We start from the raw sequence: 22,233 nt of genomic DNA, 5'->3' as shown, positions 1-22,233 counted from the left end.
TTAAATGTTAAAAGGTTAATTTTATCCTTTTCCCAAGGCTTTTTGTCGTCACTGGGGTCTTTCTGTTGTGCTTTTGTGAAGCAGCAGTGCCGGACAAAGATAGTGTAGCATTTTTCAGGGGAAACTGCAGCTAAAACAGGACGTTTTCATTTGAGACACAATGACAGCATTCACCCAACTCAGGCTGTCTGATTTGATGGACAGGACAGGGGACAGACAGCATCTGATTTCATGCAGACATTGTTCTCTTTGTGACAAACGATAGAGACAGGTTCCAGAAATAGGCTCCTCTTTTAGGAGCCCTTACCGGCAAGATTAATGGAGATATGTGAGAGGACGACAACATTGTGGAGATGTGTCAAGAAAACACCTTTCAGCGGATCACACTCGCTGTGATAAATCCACTTTAAATGTAAAGGAAATGGGCCAGCAACACATTGATTGTCACACATGTAAACTGGTGTTATAGCCTGTGAGTGATGAGAAGAATTACCAAATATAGAGACAGAAAGAGTGCCATATGATAAAGAACAGAGGTGGAAAAAGGGTTTTAGCAGGAATACACTAAATATCAAACTCAAGATTTCACCATACTGCTAGAGCTGGGATATTTCACACAGCAGGGATGAATCTGGGCATATTTTAGAGGTTTTTAATGAAGTCTAAAGTAACCTCATTTGGTGAATCATATTCCCAAGAGGCAGCCTTGGTGTCCCACTAATTTAATCTTGTGACTACCTGTGTCTGAACATGCCTTTTTGTATGTAGTAGAGCACAGGTGTCAAACTCAAGTTAAATCCGGCCCCCAAGATGATCTCATTTTTGTTAAAATTGGCCCATCAGTATGAGGTCTGCAGATTTCCTCAAGTATAAATATATGAAAATACCCTTGATGATTTAAGATATTGTAAAGTCACAAAATCTAAAGAAATAAGAAGTAAAAATATTTAGATAAATAGTCAGGAATGTGGGAAAAGAAATTTATTTGTGTTTTAATTTCACATTTTCAATTTAGCATCTCACAATTAGGACTCAAACTTAGGACTTAAATTTAGGATTTTGACTTTTAATGTCATACTTTGAGCATTTCAACTCATAATTTTGACTTCTCATATAATATTTTCATAATTCTAAATTATAAGTCATATTTTGACCTTTTTAAGCAATTATTTTGTATTTTACCTCATATTTTTAACTCCAGACTTTGACTTCATTATCCCATAGTTTGACCTTTTAGACTCACAATTTAAAATTTTTGAATCATATTTTGACTTTTAATTTCATGATTACAAATTTTATTTCATATTTTGACTTTTTAAACTCATGACTTCGACTTTTTTTCTAATATATTTACCATTAAAAAGTATTATTTTTCAATTCTAATTTCCTGTTTTGACCTTTTTGATCTAATAAATTTACTTTTCTCAGACTGTAAGCCTTTAAACTTATATTTTTTAGTTTTTAAATGTCAAAATCATTTATCATCAGTGCTAAGTTTTTATTTCACATTTCAATAGTGGTGAAATAAGGTTGACAGTTTATGGTTAAATGTTGACCCTGTTAGGCCCTCAGGTTAGTCCTGAATCCAGAATCCGGCCCCTGCTGGGATTGAGTTCGACACCCCTGTTAGAGCTTTCCCATTTTAATTTTAACCACTGGTAATAGTAATATCTGATCTTAAAGCATTTTGTAATATTGCAGGGTCTCATTTAAACAATGCCTATAAAAAGTATTCACCCCCTTGGATGTTTGACTCTTTTATTGATTTTTTACATCAATCATGGTCAATTTAATTTGGCATTTTGGACACAAAAAGAAAAAAAAAACTTTAAGAATGTTAAAGTGAAAACAGATTTCTACCAAGTAATATAAATTATGTGAAAATATGTGATGTAAAATAAGTGACTGCATAAATATTGACCCCTTCAAGTCAGTATTTCAGATGCAACTTTGGCAGCAATCACAGCACTGAGTCTGTGTGGATAGGTCTCAGTCAGGCTTGCACATCTGGACACTGCAATTTTACTCCAGTCTTCTTTACAAGACTGCTCAAACTCTGTTAGGTTTCACAGAGATCGGGCGTGAACAGCCATTTCAAGTCCAGCCACAAATTCGTTTTGGATTGTGGTTTGACTCAGCCACTCCAGAAAGTTCTCCTTGTTGTCTTTAACCATTTCTGTGTGGCTTTCGTTGTATGCTTCGGGTCATTGTCTTGCTGGGAAATAAATCTCCCAAGCTGTAGTTCTGTAGTTGTAGTTTTTGTCGTCAACTTATAGTTTTGGTAAACTTTTCTTTGAGTTGCTTGGAGTGCTTGATCCCCATTTCACTAATTGTGAGACTACCAGCACCGAATTCACAGCTGAATATCATCAGCGTAAAGATGGTACAATATTCCCTTAAATCTGCTTATTACATGACCTAATGTAACCACAGGACAGAATACAAGACTTGGTTGGGTAAGGGACAACTGAAACTCCTATCTGAAAGGTACAAAAAAGTTAAATAATATCATGCCAACAATTCATTTTGGCGCACGCACCCTCCATTTTCTATGTAACTGCACATGACAGTGTGTCCCTGTGCTCTGCTGAGGGCAGACCTAAAAAGTTCTGAGAGTTTTTCCCGGGGTGAGGATCAAACAAAGTCATAACACAGGAGTTGATTGGTTGAGTAGTGTAACGTGTGACTACTACTGCAAAGACAGGACAAGCTGCGCCATTTAAAACAGACTACCACTGAAATGCAATGAAAGTAGCCCTGTTTTTCAGTATTTACTATAGGTTCATCTGAAAGGGAGCATGTTTTGTGGCCCGTTTTAATCAAAAATATTTCGAGGTGAATCAGGATTTATTGAGACAATATGGTCTGAAGATGTGCCTGGGTGAAGTTCAATAAATCTTAATTATTATTGGCACATGCCATTTTTGAGTTTTTGGCACACATGCAACTTAAGTATGGATCTTCACACTGTTTTATAAAGGAAACCTCACTACTGTTTTAAGGTGGATTTTTCTCATGAGAGCAGCTCCTTCTATCCTGACATACTGTCCATTTGTTACACAGGTTGTTTGAGGGCCTATTGAACATTTTCAAAGCTTTTCTTACAAAGTTTTGACAAGTTTCTGACTTTTTCTTGTGTTGCTCCAGACGTCGGACAAAATGAAAAGTGCATGCATACTTTAACAAGACTGGAAAAACGCTTGGATGCCTTTGCCATCCACTTTTGATACAACACTAGTACACCACAAAAATAAATGTGTCTTTAAATTCCCGTCTCTTTTTATTGTGTTGAAAAAATCTGCAGTATGCCAGTAGCATTTAAACAGAAGCTTCTGTTGCATTATCTGTCCTTGTAAGTTATATCAGCGTGTTCAAGAGATGTTTGGGATGTGTTATGTATAATTTATCTAACATCTTAGAGTTATTCTCCCCTTTGCCGTCAGTGTTTCGCTCCAGATGACACACAAAGTTAAATTTCCCAGGCTGTGGCTTTCACGCTTTCTTCTTATCTGTTATAATTTGGCAGGAACCAAAGGTGTTTTCATAAAAGAGGTGTTTTTACATCCCAAGTTTTTTTTCCTTAAAGAAGATGTGAAAAAAATCCAGAGACAAAGCGCTACATTGGATTTAGCGATTGTGTAATCCCACGCTTTGGTTTCAGAGATGATGCTAAGGAGGCTAAGCAGGAGGTGTAAGGAGGCTTTGGGGAAAACACTTCCTACAACATTCACAACACAGGTTCTTAACTAAGAATATGCAATCAGACAAGGACTCACTATTTCACACTCACAAACTTACACTCCAATACACAGATTACTACTGCATCCTGAAACTTCTGTCTGCAATGCTACTACAGGAATTACTGCCTCAGACAGAATAAGATGAATATTTTATAAAGGATTTAAACATTAACATTTCCTTTGAGTTCTGATGCTTGAGTTCTATTTATTCCTTTCTCCTTTACAATCAAACCTTAGTGTGTATAAATGAGGAGGAGAAGAATTAAACCATGAATCCCTGCTCCTGCCTCATGTCAGAGTAACACCAGTGTAATCCGTCTACTCGCTCATTGCAGACTGAAGAGAAAGACTCTGACTTCTCCTGGGTTCTGTCCTCAGGTTTATTTCAGCCAGCAGACTGTCTAATAATGTTGTCAAATAACACAGAAATCAATGTGGTTGAATTGTGGAGAAGCTTTTTCCCCAGGCAGGAGTCGACAGCCAGCTGAAGGGTCCCAGCTCTCTCACAGAGTGATTGTTCGGTCCTTAAAGCAAAAACAACCCTGATTGAACCCTATTCACATCAGGTTAGATTGGCTTGTATGGGTGCTGAAAATACACAGTCCATGACAAATTATGTATAATCACAGGATGTGGAAGGGTTGTTTTTTCGTGTGTGTGTGTGGGGGGGGGGGGTCCTAACAAATCTCCAAAGTTTCAAATCAAATTTTGGTTTTATTTAGAGTAGCAGAAAACTCAACTGTTCTCATGCAACCCAATCATTCCTCCCAGAGAGTCGGTTGTGTATCATTTCATCTTCCCTCACCTTATGGTTTCTTATGCTTGGCATTCCCTACAAGATAAGGTATGATTTTCATCCTGATTTACCCCCTTTGGACCTAAGACAGCATGGGCCCGATTATCTGATGGTGCTAATGATTATCTTGTCAGATTCTTCTGAGCTATGTAATGTGTTACGCCACACTGTGTGATTTTAAGCCAACTCTATGACAGTCAGGGCTGAATGTCAGCTCACACTGTGAATTGCTTATGACACACAGTATTTGAGAGAAGTTAGGATGGACTGTGACAAAAATTGACAAAAAAGTCTCACACACTGAAGTTGAAGTCGCTCTCACTTTCTGTCTCCCGCCTTCACTCTCTCTATCCCAAACACACAAACAGCATTGCCATCCATGTCGGCTCGAGGTCTGCGAGTAGGAATATTTTCTGCTCATTTATTTCCTTTATTGTAGCAGGAGCATTAGAAAGTCATTCCTGCTGTTGTTATGATAATTTAAGCTGCCACCTGACAGTTTATGAAGGAAAAAATACCCTAAAGTTGAGGATTCTGCTCACGGTTCGGCTCTCACTGCAGAGGTTGTTTAGAGTCGTACAACCAAAATAACAAACATGTCAAAAATCCATCTGACCAGTTGGGAGCAACTAGTCAGGCTGTGGCTGTGATCCTTGTCGGCCGTATTATCTCTCTGTATACAGCACGACAAATGATGCACGATTCGACTAAAGTCAGCACAACTTCCAAGTGAGTCGTGCACCTCAAAATTTGTGGCTGAATCGGATGAAATTCACACAGTGTACACACAGCTCTAAGAGTGACTTTCTCCCTTTCCGATTTGCTCAGAGCCACTCCAACTTGAAATAGTTATTAACAGGGCTGCCCCAGGCCAAAGTGAGGCCCTAAGCAGACTCTGGTATAAGGCCCTTGAACACTGACCCTGTTGTAGAAAAACGGGTGAATTTACAAGACAGTCGCAATGAGAGTTTCTGTGTAGAAATCATCAGTGAGCAGGAGAGGGAGAGGAAAAGCGAGCGGACTCTGCATGTACTTGATTGACCACGTATGCATTATTAATTTTGTCAACTAAATTATGACTAAAAATTTTCTCTGACACATGTTTTCCACGAGAAAGATTAGACTAAGACTAGCCAAAAAAAAGATTTTTGATGGCTAAAACTCACAAAACTAAGTTTTGTTTTCATCAAGATGAAGAAAACTAGACTAAAATGTACCATGATTTTCATCAGACATTCAAAATTTATGATACTTCTCCATGGTGAGTAGATCTGTCAAAATACAACACATCTGTATCTCTTCTGCCTCTCAGTTTAAGAAAGCAGGGACCCCAGGTTTGGCAGAGTGCATAGAACACACTACCATGATTTGGTACCAGATTAAGGCAATAGACTAAATGCTTGGACTAAAAGAAAGACTAAAATGTGAGGACTTTTTATGCACTAAAACTAGACTAAAATGTTTTTGAGTTTTCGTCGACTAAAACTAAAAAAAACTATAAAGGCTAGAAAATACTAAAATGAGACTAAAACTAAAAGGCATTAAATCTAAAGACTAAGACTTAGACTAAAATTTAAAGAAGCTGTCAAAATTAACACTGCTGGTATGGTAATAATCTCCAAAAATCTGTCCAAGGGTTAATAGTGAAGGTTAAATGTGTGACATGCAGGTAAAATTTATGTTTGGCCAACACTTAAATACATTACCTTGGTCTTATTTATCATACAAGCAGCAGCCTGATATTCAGAAAGAGGGAGAAGAAGAAGAAGAGGAGTGAGTCACCCCAGGTGATGAGGCCTATACACACTATGTGTCTATAGATAGGGGCAGGCCTGGTTATTAATCATGTTTAATATTTACAACCATGTAGAAAGCTGTCCAAAGGAGGAAGCACAACAAACTCAGCCACAGCATCAATTGTAAACATAAAGCCTTAACTTACATGGACATCAGTTGCATTTGCTAAAGCTAACTTAACTATAGATAGCAAAGCTATGTAGCGTATCAATCTTTATTTTTATAGCACTTTTCATACAAAACAATGTAGCACTAAGTGCTTTACACACAAACAGAGTTAAAAAGAAAGAATACATGACTCCACCCCACCCCATCCCTGTCCCCTCATCCCCACCCCATAATCAAAACACAATATTGGCAAGTATATCATAAACCGCATTGACTAGAAAAGCTCTATACAAGCTCAAATCCGTTTACCAAGTCCATTCTCTATCATGAGCAATGGATTCAGTGAAAGCAGGAAGGTGCGCACTGATGAAACACCATCTTAAAAATCAAAATGAATGAAAAAATTATGTAACTCATGTAGCTTCGTAGCTAGCATAGCTAAAGCTAGGACCATAAAGCAGTTGATATGAGCTACATAGACATGTTGTCTAGGTAGCAATATTAGCTTGAGATACGTTTGTTGAAGCTCATGTTGCTGAAGCTAACTTATCTTATGTGTAGTATCGTTAATTACATAGCTAGTGTATCCATGTTAGCTAAAATTAACCATGCTAAAGTGAGCCACCATTGTAACTACTTCTAAAACAAGTCTGTACATAATTTAACCCTGGATTAGACCTCTTATCTTTTTCTCTGTTTTATTTTTGAAATGTTGCTTGGTATGTGGTGTTTGCAATGTCGTTATTTCATGAATGTAACTGCCAGACTTTGTGAATAAAGTTGAATTAAAAAAAAAAAAAGGAAATACATTGCATCAGCAAATTACAGCAATTCCTTTCTGAGATATACGGGGTCTCAGATGAATGGTCTGTGAGAGTGGCCGTCTGAGTTGTGTGGTCTGCAGTCAGACCCCTCTGAAATTTGTTAAAATAATCCTGCTGACCATAGAAAGCTCTTCAGACTGTTTCAGTTTCACTCTGTGAATATTTTCGACATTAAACATGCTTTTTGTAGTAAGAAGGATTCATTAGTGTTTCATAGCAGCAGCTAAGAATCCAAAGGTGCTTCTACATTGTAATAAAACTACTTAACAGAATGAATGTAAGCCTTATTAAGGTTGAAAAAGTTTCTTTTAAAATAACCTTGTTAGTGGATCAAAACTGCTGAAGATGTGGATATGAAGCTCTAAATGCTGACCCTCTCACAATCACACAAAAGGCACTCTTTTTCCATCACTGCAGTTGTTTTGCAGCATTTTTTTCCTGGTGCACTTAGTGTGCTATTGATCATTGTTGGTCCAAGTCCTCAGGAATCAGCTTCTATTGATTTCACTTCAGTTTGTAAGCCTCTCTTTCTGACCTATGTCTCTTTTCAGACCAGGCACCTTTTCAGACGTCCCAACCTCTCTGCTGATGGTTGCTAAAACATATCATCAGTGTAGCTATTTCCTTCATTTCATTTCAAATCATTTTTTGTCTTAGATGCACAGAAAGACGGATCAGAGTAGCTATTTTCAGCCATAAGCTGTTGGAGACTTAATTCACTGAGTCTGAAACACTTCAGTAGCAGGAGATACATTTATGCTCTGGTGGTTTTATTGTATGGAAGATGTAGTTGTGCTTCTATGGGGTAATACACTTCTTAGCCTGGACCATCATTATCATTCATAAAAATAGCCAGAGGATCCAGCAGTCATGATGATTATTAATAGCTGCGTTCAGGATCAATACTGTGTGTGTATGAAAGATATTAGGTATCATGTACATGTCTGGGTTGGTAATCAAGGATTCCTGCACAGAATAAAAAGACCTGCATTACTCACATGTCAGATTAAGATGTTTTAATGCACACCTGGACGCAAATTCAGGATTCATACCCTACCCAAAAAAAGGAATGTCTTATTGTGGATCCCATTTCTTGCACTCCTAATTGAACTGCAAAAGATGCATTCTGAGTCTGTCAGTGGCAAAACAAGCACATTTATTGAATGCCCTTTGATTATCCTTTTGTGTACAGATTAAACATGGACCCAGCAGCAGACAAGGTCTGATAAACATCTGAAAGCAAAAGTCTGTGATCAATGTAACGCAATGATATTTCAAAGTTGAATCACTTTCTCCTCTACTTCAGTTGCACTCTAATGATGAACCTCTATTTCTATGCCCACCCATCTCTCCCTCGCTCATGTGGTGGCAGAGCTAACGGTTGGACAGGGAAGAAAGAAAGAAAAACTTGTTTAAAATGTGTTTAGGCCTCTAAGTGACTGCCCTTACATCGTCCAGACATCTCGTAGAAGTCAACCCCCTCTTCCTCAGCATATGTATATTAATAAAATCAACAATACAAAGACTTCTTCAAAGGAGTAAAACCCTTTCCATATTAGAACTATACTAAAGTCTAAAATTCAATTATAACCACATTTAAAAAGAAAAATTAAACTGAAAATTATAAAGCCTTTGTAGAGAAGTTAGAAATTAGCAAATTAACTTGAAATTTTAAACCACAAATACGTATCAGACCTGTGAATTAATATGAGTGTTTCAAATTAGTTCAAAATGTAGCTAAAGAATAAGACTGGATAAGACATAGCTGCTAAAATTAACCCTGGTGTTACGTCTGGGCCATTCTTGTGAACACAATATCATTTGAATGTGAATTTTCTTCAAACTTTGCACAAATGTTTAATCTGACACATCAGATAGACTGCCTCATATATGCATGGATATACAGTGCTTAACAAATTTATTAGACCACTACCCAAAGTAAGGTTCATGCCACAGCTGCCCTAAATTAACAGCACTGGTAATTACCAAGATAATTTTTTTTTTGTTTCTGCAATGGTTAATACGCCAATATGTAGAAGCTCTTTAACCCAAATGATGCTATGATTGATTAATGATTAATGCTAAAATATAATTATTTTTGTTATCCATGAATTTTCAAATTTACTGATTTACAAAAAACCTGAAAAAATAGCAAAGCACATTATTATTTCTTGATTAATATGTCAAATTATAGTTATTTACTTGCATTCCTGACCAGAAAAATGAGTTTTAGTGGTTGAATGTTATGCTTGATTCATTTCTGACTTCTCAGAGAAACCCAGTGAGCCGGCTCAAATTTGGGTATAAAAAGGTGAATTTTGTTTGAAATTCCTCATTCTATTCAAAATGCTAAACGTGGAGAGCTCACTGAAAATGAAAGAGTCCGCATTAAAGCACTTCATGATGCTGGATGGTCTCTGAGACAAATATGACAGGTGGTCTAATGAATTTGTGAAGCACTGTATATCATGTTCATCCTGGAAACCTCCCATATAAAGCATTTGGGAAGGGCAGGACTTAAATTTCTCAGCTGGTGATTTGACAAAGGTTCTGTCTGACACATTCAGACAGATAGAACAAGACGAAATGAGGTTGTATGCATGCACAGCTCTGATACAAATGCTGCCATAGTACAAGAACAGTGGGACATGATGTGGATAAAACTGAGGCTGGTCACCAGGCCTGCTCACCAAATATGTTGGGCCCCTGAAAAATCTGGAGAGTGGGCCCTCCCGGTTGTGATTTCTTGACGATATCAATTCATGTGTGCTGGAGCAATAGCATTTGCACTAGCATCCTGGCCAACAGATACCTCATGTTGGAGCTTAAAATTTTGTCAAGCTGTTTTGGGTGCTGATGAAAATATTAATTCATGCTACTTTCCAACCATTTTTGCCACTTCTTTTTCCACTTTTTACTCATTATTGCATCTTTCAGCCTGTTCTATTTGCTATTTTTAACCAATGTTGGCCCGTTTTTACCACTTTGTATTTACACTTTTGGAAACTTTTTTAAGGCTATTTGCCAGTTTTTGCCCCTTTTCACCAATTTTGCCACCCTTTTGCCAGTTTTAACTCACTTGTGTCCTTTTGTCCCATTTTTGCCCTATTTTTGTCACTTTAAATCAATTTTTGCCACCTTTTGCCCATTTGTAGCACCTTTTTCCCTTTTTAACACAATTTTAACACCTTTTTACCACTTTTAGTACATTTTTGCAACTTTTGCAACCCAATTTTTGCCCATTTATCCCTGTTTTCTTCTACTTAATTTTCTGGCATCCTGATAGTTGTGCACATCATGGCTTAGCTCTGAAGTCTGACATTAGTCTCCAATTGGTTTAGTTTAACATGCCCATTCACATTGTAGGCATGACCAAAAAGGTAATTCTGTTTTAAGAAAAAAGGTTTACTATTATATAAATAAATACATAAAAAATCAGCACAAATTCATTGTCCGTTGGTTTGATAAGAGTGGTTCTTATGCAGGTTAAAAATAAAATATGATTGTCAAAGCTTAACTTTGCAGTGGACCATGACTCCCAGGACCCCCGAAAGCTCTCCTCTTTATCCACCCTTATGGACAGCCTTGCTGGATGGGAGAAGTAGCAAGAATGTAGCGTTCAGTGTGAGTCTTTGCTCTTGTTTTGATAAAGAAATGTGGCAAAATTTTGATTAAAAAGATGGTTTTCTACAGCTACATCTGAGCTAATCATTTCAGCAGTCACAGCAATGCATACACTGGGATACATTACAACTTAACCCCAACCTAAACAATTGCAAACCCTTGTGGAAGAAAGTAAAGGGGGAGGAGAGCGAAGTATCTTTTCCATTATGAAAGCTTTCAGCATGGCTCTTTGCTCTTGTTTTATTCAAGAAATGTGATGCAATTTTGATAAAAATGCAGCTTTTCTACAGCTACATCTGAGTTAAAAGCATTGCTATCATCTCACAGTACAACTAAACCCTGCCTGTAGCTACCACCTTGTTCTCCTTGAAGACGCTGATTGGTCAGAACCGTTTCTGGTTTGGCACAAAGAGTGTAGATTGGAGCTGTACAAGTTGGATTTGCCTGATGATGTACAAGAATGTTGCTAATGCATCTGCTTTGCATAGTAAGGTCAAAGGTCATGTTCATGCTTATCCTATCCACATATGTGACGAATGCTTTGGGGGATTTTTTTTTGTCCACTATGACTCAAAGATGAACTTACTGGCTGTTACAGAAGGTCAAAATTACAGGGCCTCATGGTAGCTGTCATAACAGAAAACACAGCAGCCCTTCTTCTTGATCCACAACTGTTCATTCACTGTTAGGCAACTGGATACCTTGCAAAGGCATTTAACCCTCAGATGGTATTTCTAGTTAGATTTAGTTCTTTTTTTTATTGGTGTTGCTCTCAAAGGACACAAACTTCCTCAGACAGATTTACTCCGAACTCTATTAAATTTCCTCTTGGTCGGTGCCCCACCTTTCCACAAAGTTAAATAAAAATCAGGCCTGTAGTTTGTTTGTAATCCTGCTGAACCAAACAGCACGTAAAACTACTTTTCTTGGTGGAGGTAATAAGATTTGATTTTCCTTATTTTGTTATCTCGAGGTCAGACCTTATGTCCACAACTTTTCCGGGATCCTTTTCTTGGTGTTTTCCTTCACAGCCGAATTTAAGAAGTAGTTTCAGCAGTACAAGATTTATTGGACTGAAAAATGCATTCTGTCATTGTGTCCACAGCTTGTTGCTTCATTAGAAACCTTGAAGCTTCTGTAAGAGGAATTGATTGAGGTGTTGAAGTTCAGTGCTCCTGGGTACAAAACTTAGACAGACTATCTGTGAGCTGTAGACCTTCAAATAGCCGTCCTGGGGACTCCTCGGCAGTGAATCAATAGGCAAGTAATTTCAGGCCACACTCAATGCTTCAGCTGTGGCTCATGTGTGGGCCGCAACATGAAGAGGAGGCAGGTCAGTGTAAAGATTTCCACTGCTGCATTCAGATGTGAATTCAAATCAAAAGTGGCTTTTTAAATGGATTAATTTAGCTCCAAACAAACAAATTAGATTCTATATATTAAAATTAAATTAGGTAGGATTAGATTCCATCAAATGAGATTAGATAAGATTAGATTTAATGATACACTGTGGGAAATTCAGCCATTACAGCAACAAGTAATTGTTGTGGAGCTTGCTTCAGGGGAAAGGAATTACAGGCTATTTCTGCTGCACCGTAAAAGTGGAATTGAAGTCCACAGAGAACAAATGGCCTCTGCAGCAGGTCTTATCACTCTGCCACCACGATAAAGTTTGATAACAGAGCCCTTACACACTCTGAAAGGGTCTGGGTTAGACTAATCCTGCCCACGACAGACTTATGACCCTTGGGCCTGAGTGAGAAACTGAAATGTCCCAGAGCAGCTGGTTATCTATCAGGTTCAGCTTCGCTCTTTCCCTGCAGGGACGAAGCAGGATGGAGTGCGAGGTGTGCTGAGGTAACACCAGCAGAGGTGGAGAGGACACTAGATTTCTCTCAGGAATAACCTCCCCGAACACTTGAGGTCTCCAAAGAGATGGGAACAGAGAGATCAGTGCTGACAGGCAGCGCGGTGCAGTTGTCTGGATTAATATCCATTGATGCTAAAGCGTAATTTTCAAAGATTTAGAAGACTAAGGGTGTTAGGTTCAAGACAAGGTGATTTTAGTACAAATCAGAAAGTTAGAAGAGAAAAACTAAAGGCCATTGCATGACAAAAATCACTTTTTCTCCATATTGTCCAGTGTTTTCTCTATGTACAGTATACATGTGTTAGCATGAGAAACAGCAATAAAGAACAGCAGTGTAATTTCTACAAATTTAAAGGTACAGTATGTAGAATTCTTGTACTGAAACATCTATGGGTCAGTACTGTTGTGTTTAAAATAATAGCAGTGTGTTTAATAAGTGAGTAATAATACATTTTTTCCATACATGTTAATGCATTAGGAACACTGCACATTCTATTCCAAATTAAAACATAAAGAAAAATGATCAAATTTGTTATTACTTTACAGAAAGTGAAGAAAAGTGAATATTAGGCTGTTCAAAAATAACAGTTTTTGCATTTTTCTGTAAAAACTGAACCATGTTTGAAGATTAAGCTTTCCTGTGACTCACTGAACTAATATTTAGTTGTATAACAACTGTTTCTGAGGACTGCTTCACATCTGTGTTGCATGGAGTTGACCAACCTCTGGCACCTGTGACAAGGTATTCCAGCCCAGGATGATTGGCTACACCCCCCCCCCACAAGTTTTCTATTGGATTAAGGTCTGGGGCTACTCCATGATGTTAATCTTGTTGGTGTGGACCCAAAATACTGCTTGCTTACTGGTGTGTTTGGGGTTGTTGTCTTGTTGAAACACCCATTTCAAGGGCATTTCCTCTCAGGCATAAGGCAACACGACCTCTTCAAGTATATTCAAACAGATCCGTGATCCCTGGTATGTGATAAATAGGCCCTACACCATAGTGTGAGACAGTGTTAATTTCATCAGCTATTTTTTATTTTAGTCTTTGTCTCTGTCTCTAGATGAAATGTCTTTTAGTTTTAGTCCCATTTTAGTCATTTCTACCTGCTTTAGTCGACAAAAACTCAAAAACATTTTAGTCTAGTTTAAGTCCATAAAAGTCCTCACATTTTAGTCTTTACATTTTAATCCAAGCATTTATTATCTTGCCTGGATCTGGTACCAAATCATGGTAGTGTGGTCTATGCACTCTGCCAAACCTGGGGTCCCTGCTTTCTACAGCTGGGAGGCAGAATAGCTAGAGATGCATTGTGTTTTGACAGATTTACCCACAGTGGAGAAATATCATGGATTTTGAATGTCTGTCGAAAACTACATTACATTTTAGTCTAGTTTTAGTCATCTTGACGAAAATTAAACTTACTTTTTGTCAGTTTTAGTCATCACAGATCTATTTTTGTTAGTCTTAGTCTAGTTTTTCTCATGGAAAAAGGCTGTCAACACGACAATTTTAGCTCAAGTGACAGAACGGAAATAATAATAAACCGGCACAAAAACAATAGGGTTCTCACGCCTTCAGGGTTTGAACCCTAATTATTAGTGGTACCACCTGACATGGAAAGTGTAACGGTCCACCTGTGACTGAAAGGAAATATTTTCATCTTAATGGAAACAGATCTACAAACCACTTCACTCTGTCATCAGTGTCTGCTGAATGGATGATAACTTATGCTAAAATTTGTTTTAGCATAAGTGTTGCTCCACCCTGTCATTTAAGAACTTACAATTTCGGGGGCAAAAGTTTTTTCAATATTATTTGCTTTAAAATGATATATTATACAGATATTGCTGTGGTTATAGAGGTGCCAGACATACAGGTCTCTAACTGGAAGTTAGCCAGACATAATAATAGAACATTTTCCTCTACAGACCTCAATCTGTTGATTAATAATATCTCTAGCCATTATAGTTTGAAGTGACCATGTGTGCATTAAGCCCTAACAGCTCTGCATAAACAGTCTGATGGCTGTTTATATGAAGGAGTACCCAGGATGCCTTCTGCTGCTCCTCCTGGGATGAGGTGCAGGCTTAAGGTTCTCTGCTGTTTCATCAGCCCTCTATAAATAGTGAGGTGGAAAACTGACAAACTGTCCTAATAGTGCAGAGGGAGCACTAATGTATTGCAGCTGTGAAAATGTATGCTTTATGCAGGGCCGTTTCTGGGCATAGGTGATATAGGCGGTTGCCTAGGGTGCCACACTGACGGGGGCGCCGTCATGAACCCTGAACATTTTGAATAGGTCCACCAATGTAACAGATCATCAACTCCTAAACACCTGGAGCCTCTGTACCCCACGTTGGTGAAACAGTCCAGCCTTATCTCCGCCTCTCTCTCTCTCTCTCTCTCTCTCTCTCTCTCTCTCTCTCTCTCTCTCTCTCTCTCTCTCTCTCTCTCTCTCTCTCTCTCTCTCTCTCCATGCACGTCCCTGGCACACACACACTGGGAGCCAAGCAAGACGTTTAGAGAAAATAAGTTTTCTTTTTCCTCGTTCAAACAGTGCTGAACAGACAGGATGTAGAGATAGAGCCCTGCGTCGGACAGCTAACACCCTACCTGCCCATTCCCCCTGATTTCCTGATCATTAACACCTGCTTGTGCAATGTGTGTCATCCCTCCCTCCTAGGAGGTAGGAGGGAGGGATGACACACACACAGTCTGACCATCCATGTAAAACATGGAATGACAGAAACTACGTTCAGTTTAATAAATTATAATACTGTGTTCACTTAAGCACTTTCCTTGAAAAATAAGGTTTTCACTGTTCTAGTTTAAGTTTTCTCACTGAATGAAGCATGAAAGAAAACACTCACATCCTCGTCAGCTGTAACAGCTGGCAGCCTGGACTAATTTAACCCTGGTTATATGAATAAGAGTAATGTCAGAATCATATTTACAGACTTTATATACACATCCTTTGTTTTTGAAGCCATAGGTGGAATTATTTTCCATTCAGCTCTCTCTGAGAGTTCATTTTTACTCTGTTTGACCCTCTCTGTCCCTGTCCTTGTCTGTAAATTAAACGCATTTATGAAAAGAGGCCAATTTTTAAGAATAGAAGGGATTTCCACTTAAATAAAAGTATTATGGCTCAGCATCTCTGTGCCAGTCTCTTCCTGTGTGTCATGACACGTATCAGAGCAGTGGAGACGTTTATACTGTATGTCTGCAGCGCTATGAGGAGCGTTAAAGCTTCTGTGCGCTTTTAAGAAATTAGACTTTGCCTTGTTTACTAATTTAAACAGTTTGAGTGCAAAAATTAAATTCAGACCTGATCCCAACGCAGCCCTCTAACTTTGTTCTTTTAGTGGAGCTAACAGGATAATTCTTGTTAAAAACTGCTGCAGGTGCTCTTGAAATATGTATGTGAATATTTTCTAATGTGTTTGTAACCCCACGTTTCTGACACTGTGCTGATATGATGTGTAAATCTTGTGTGGTAGATAAGTTCATCAGTCAGAGGAGGAGCCATGGGGGGGGGTCTCTGCCCCTAATGTTTTCTCAAAACCTTAAGTTTTTAACTTTGGTAAAAGTACATTATCTCTGATTACTGATGAATGTAAAAAGAACTATCTTGTATTTTGATAAACAGATTGACCCTGCTGATCACAACATGGAATTTTCATTCTTGTTGCCAAACTGAAAAAAAAAAAAAAGATGTTTTTTTTTTATTTGAAAAGCTTGAAAGCACATGCTACATAATAAATAAAAAAACCTTACTATTAATTTTTCTGCATTTTTTAATAAATATACATCTTTAACCGCACATTTGGTGGGGTGGGGGGGCACCAAATTGTAAGTTCCCCTAGGGCACCAAAATGGCTAGAAACAGCCCTGGCTTTATGGCTTCAGTATCCAGAAAAATAAACAAATGAAAGTAGTTTAGAGTGATTGAAAATGTTAACATGTCTTTATCTCAGAGACACTGCACCATTGTTAAATTGGTTATTTTGTATATTTTTCTTACGGTTAACTGATCCCATATAAGGCCAGAAACAAACAATGTTGAATCCTACATTAAGGAGATTATTTCTCTGTGCCAAAGACATTCATTCATGTCCTAAAACAATTTAAACCCTCATCAATGCTTCACAGGGTGGCATTGTGTTTTTTTTACAGTGAGCACTGGCACTGGTCTATTTTGATTCAATCCTACATTAACCGTCATGCTGTAATTAATACTCATTAGAGCTCCAATTACGAATTAATCCACCACTAGAAATGTATGAGGAAGTACACTATTCACTCATTGTTAAGTAAGCTCTGCCTGAAACATTCACAGTTGATCTGGGACATCTTTTAACCTACTTTTAAATCAAATATTAGTTTCTTACCTGTTTTTGATCCAAAGATTTATCTTCAATAGTGAGCTCACAGTTGACTGCAGCTTAGGTGGAAAGGAAGGTGGAAAAGGTGACATGTATAGTGTTTTCACACATAGACAAAACTGAAAATGTTAAGAAATTTTCAGGACTTCTACAAGAATTTGTCCTGACAGGCACCTATTTAAATTTTGTGAGGGTGAGATGATGTGAGTAAAAAGCAGGAAATAATTCCCCCACAGTGAGTGGAAGGGGCGATGATGCTTTCCTTGCTATCAACCCATGGCTGGTGTAATCTCGGTACATGCAATGAAACTGCTTGATTGATTGATTTCTTGTTTGTTCAGATGCAAGTACCACAACTTGTAAAAAAATGATGTATAAAATGATTATATCGTGAACATTGAGTATGAATTATGTGGAAGTTTTGAGCCATCAGAGTGACGGCTGGAGTTTCGCTTCTCCCATTGTCCCTGAACGCATCTCTCACAGCAGTGAGCTCTCTCTCGTCCGTCTATCCAGAAAACTCCTCCGCATATGCACGTTTTTGTATCAGCGGCGAGAGAAGCAAGAGAGAGGAAGGTAAACAGAGCAGCGTGGCGAGTTAGCGGTGAGTTAGCTGCGTTTTGAGACAGACATCGAGAAACAGCGCTGGGCCTGCAGCGTTGAGTAGTCGTTCAACTTTGAAAAGGAAGAGGTCAAACTCACGCAATAATCATTAAAACACGCTGCAAGATGACTCAGAGATAACAGGGGCAGTTACACAACACGTTGCTAAAGACATTTTACCAGTTTTATTGAAAAGCCAGGATTTAAAAAACTCATAAAGACACACCACCCAGAATACGTTATTTGCCTGGGTGCAAACATTTTGCTGAAAACTCTCTGCCAGAGTTGTACATGTCAGAGAGAAGACGGCCCAGCAGCGGACAAATGTGATCCACTTCTCCACAACTACAGAGACTTATCTCAGCCTAACAGTTTAAAACACCAACAATGCGGAGTTAAAATGTTCCTGCCTCCAAACGAGCTCCCCCCCCCCCATGACAACAAGATCTAAAGACGCTCTCATGTCATGAACTTGTCAGAAACTGCTCCAGCATTCATCAGCACAGATAATGGACTAATATAGTCACAGCTGTGAGCCTGAATGGAGGTTTAGACTGCAGGGTTTTGGCCATCGGCTGCATGCAGGATTGGTGAGTTTTGTAAAAGGTTTGCTCCATTCTTAATGAGGAAAATAATCATTTTATAATCAGCAATAGTAAACATAACACAGAAAACATTTAGGACTTTCCATACACTGTAAAATACTGAGTATTTCATGATTTATGTATTTTTGATTTATTAGTGAAAGATTGAATAAAGTCCTTTTCAAAATAAAACTGTTAAATTTGACTTTATATTGATTTTTACCCTTTCTGCATACAGTTTTATTAAAAATCCAATAGAACAGTCTATTTTAATCACCAAACTGGTGTCATTTAGGGCTGAATTAAACATTATACAGCTGCTGAGAGTACATTTCAAAATATTGCAACATATATTGTGTATTGGGATATCATTTTTAGGTCAAATCGCCCAGCTGTAGTGTTAATTAATAACTGCTAATATGAAGTATTTTTAGTTTCAAATGTGTTTCTTGACAAAGTGGTCCTGACTGGACTGAAAGGATTTTTTGTCTGAAGTCTTGAACTAAGACGAAATCTAGAATATCTGACAAAATCAACACTGCTTTTCCAGTCTTTTGCTCATGGGGTGCACCTTGCATCCCTCAGAGATGATCCTCTGCTGTATGGTGCATGTATGATGAACAAACTCTGGAGGATTTCAGGGTCACCCTGAAAGTTCCTATGATTTTTTTTCATATGTGGAAACAGCATCAGGCATACATGGTTGGCTTTTCTGTGTTTTTTTAATGATGAATGGACAGCAGATTCTTTCACCTTTGCCCTTCAAGTAAACACTAATACAGGTGTCATAATGACCATGATGTTGGTAATGAGCATCTACCTGACTGACCCATTGCTTTCTCCTCTCTCCTCAGTGAGTCCAGATGTGTCTGTTGATCACAGACACCATCATCATCATCATCATCATCATATCCCACCTGCCGAGGACTCACAAACAGAGGGCCGATCCAGGAGCACTGGACTGACAGGAGCCATCTGGGTCTTGATACTGCCGTGTTTACATCTGCTCCTGGCCTTGTAACAGCTGCCCCTTTAGCAGCAAGAAACTTTCAAGACTTGACATCAGGGCCATTAAAACAGAGATGAAAAGGACCCAAGGTTGGAAAAAGCTCCAGTTTTTTTTAATGGCGCTGGCACTTCTTAACAGTGCGGGACACAGCAAGAGTGAACTCTAATGATTGTGTGAAAATTTCCGGACACTGTGGCTCACATTAAACAGCTTATTGTTCAGCTTTGCAAATATTATTTTTTAACATTAATCTGGCATTCCTCACCACTAAAAAAGACTTATTTATAACAGCCGATGTCAATATTAAGTAAAGTTGTAAAAACTTGGTAAGATTTTAATTGTACTTCTAATAATATAGAGATTATATATAGATTTGTACAAAAATTAATTTTCCTCTGCATATCATACTGTAATGTAGTCTGCAGAGTACATGTTTGAATAAACACTGCAGAGAAAAGAGTTAAATTATCAGTGGTAGTTTTCTTGTTAGGTTTAAAAATTGAGAAGGACATAGTCTTGAAATGTCTTGCAGCTTCCTTATTTTTCAAGCCAACATTAAATTGATATGTTATTTAAAAAGCTGTAGGAGTTCCTCTGTTCATCTTCGTATGTTTTTGGCAGATATATTTTGCACCAAAATCCTTCAGATTTACTGTGTTAAACCTGAAGGAAACCCTTTGATGTGTGCTGTACATTTCAACGCACTGTGTTCACAGGAACAAAAATTAATTGGAGACACTGGCTCCCTTCACTTGTAATACTTCACATGCTGTCCAGAGTCCAGTTAATTAGTACATTTCAATTTTAAAATTGACCTGTAATGCTGCTGCCGAGAGAAATAGTGAAAGGAAAGGAGTGGGTAGGTGGAAGTGGGGGAGGCAAGTGAGAGAAGTCATATTCCTTTCTTCTTTAGAAATAGATTAATTTCCTCAGGAGTCCATTATCATCTTTCAAAGTCAGTCCCTCTCTGCCTCCATAGGTCTGGAAGGAGCTGATAGCTCCTGCAGCCACTGCTGAGGATGAAACTGGTTACTTCTACTATACATGCTACTTGAATATATACCGCCAGAGCAGGTTTGTTGGAAGAGAAAAGGAAAATGATTTGCTTCACATACGCCATGCAAGTCTCATCAATGGCTGGATGGTGCCAAATATTTAATTCTTTGGGTTGACTTTGTAGGGAACTGCTTTGAAAAGTTTGAGAAATACCCTTCTTGGAGGCTTAAAGTCCCCGTAAACCAAAATCCAAACTTTGTCTCTAAACACTTGAGATATTTTGGAAAAAAAGTTGCTGTAAACATTTGAAAAGGCTGAAAACTGTTTGTGACTGAATTTTGGATTCAGACTGTTATAAAGTTTTCACAACTTCCAGGTCCCAGTTCTTTTTGGGCAGATTCAAATATAGAGACATATGAGAGCCCCATGTAAACTATTCCAACCCCCTTACTCTAGAATAATATAATGGTACTGAGTATATTATACAGTTTGGTGTTTTCCAATGTCTATACCATTATTTGAGAGTGGCGAGCCAAATGCTGTGTTAAAGTCCCTGTGAAGTGGTTAAAAAACGTCTGTGTTTTAGGTTTGTTGTACAACAAGCAGCTGTTTTATGAACCACCAGCCCAAATTAAAGGCATGAAAAACATCTCTGAAGTTTCAAAATCGTGAAAAATGAGGCAGTAAAATCTGCTCTAGGATGGTGTGGGCATGTCGGTTGAATGTGTTGAAGACACACCCACTCACAAGAAATATGATTCTATAAAACACAGGTGTCAAACTCAAGGCCCGGGGGCCAAATCCGGCCCATGGAACAATTGCATTTGGCCCACGAGATCATATCATATTTGTATTATAACTGGCACACCAGTATGAGATCTGCAGATTTCCTCCAGTATAATAATGTAAATTTCAACTTGGTTATTTGACATATCCTTGTTAAGCCATAAAAATCTGAAAAAGTAAAGAGTAAGAAAAATTAGAAAGTAAAGAATGTGGGGGGGGGGGGGGGGGAAGTGTTTTATTTCATATTTTCAATTTTGCATCTGAAGATTACGACTCAAACTGATGATTTTGACTTTTCATTTCATGCTTTGACCTTTTCAACTCATAATTTGGACTTTATATGTAACATTTTTATGTTTTAGATTCCCAGTTTTAAATTTTAAGTCATATTTTGACCTTTTCAACTCCTTACTTTGGCTTTTTAATCCCATATTTTGACTTTTAAACAAATGATTTCAATTTTTTTTCTCATATTTTGACTTTTTTAAATTCATAATTTTTACTTTTTATATCATATTTTGACCTTTTACACTCCCAATTTTGAATTTAAATCATATTTTTAACTTTTTAAGTCATCATTTTGAATTCTAGCTCATATTTTGACATTTTCAACTCCTAATTTTGTGTTTTTAATGCCAGATTTAATGCCTGTGGCAACAACTCAAACACAGAGCTGACAGGTCCAGTAGAGCTGATGGACGAGTCCTCCAATCAGGGTGTAGTATTACAGAGGAGCATCCTAGAGCAGATTTACTTCCTCATTTTTGATTTTGAAACTTATTTTTATAAACTTAGAGATGTTTTCCAGAACTGAAATGTGCCCCATTGGTTAATAATTCAGCCCTCTGTTGGAGATCAAACCTAAAATAGAGATTATTTATTGCTTTGGAGAGGCTTTAATGATGCTCATTGTACCCAAACTTCCTTTAAATACAGCAGATCTACATACAAACCATAGTAATAAAACACATTTGATTCACTTATCTTTATATAAATGATGGTGTAAAAATGCTCTAACAGCTTCTTATTTTCAGGCCAAAGGTACAATCTCCTCAGGCTCTGTGTTTGATTTTATAACTTCTTTGATCATATTTTAAAAGCTGGTGA

The 22,233-nt window shown here is 37.9% G+C and overlaps 1 protein-coding gene across 1 annotated transcript in view; it reads left to right on the top strand.

Moving 5' to 3' along the window:
• Positions 1-20,033, top strand: part of gpc5a (glypican 5a) — a 233,352-nt gene extending 213,319 nt beyond the window's left edge. The window contains exon 9 of the mRNA XM_041796648.1: positions 19,190-20,033. Within this exon, the coding sequence (XP_041652582.1) occupies positions 19,190-19,356 (167 nt within the window). The 3' untranslated portion in view covers positions 19,357-20,033. The remainder of the gene's footprint in view (positions 1-19,189) is intronic.
• The last annotated feature ends 2,200 nt before the right edge of the window (positions 20,034-22,233 follow it).

The sequence above is a fragment of the Cheilinus undulatus genome, linkage group 1 (assembly GCF_018320785.1).
Source record: "Cheilinus undulatus linkage group 1, ASM1832078v1, whole genome shotgun sequence".
Classification (NCBI taxonomy): Eukaryota; Metazoa; Chordata; class Actinopteri; order Labriformes; family Labridae; genus Cheilinus; species Cheilinus undulatus.
Note: the sequence above shows the minus strand (reverse complement) of the source record. Positions and strands in the feature narration are given on the sequence as shown.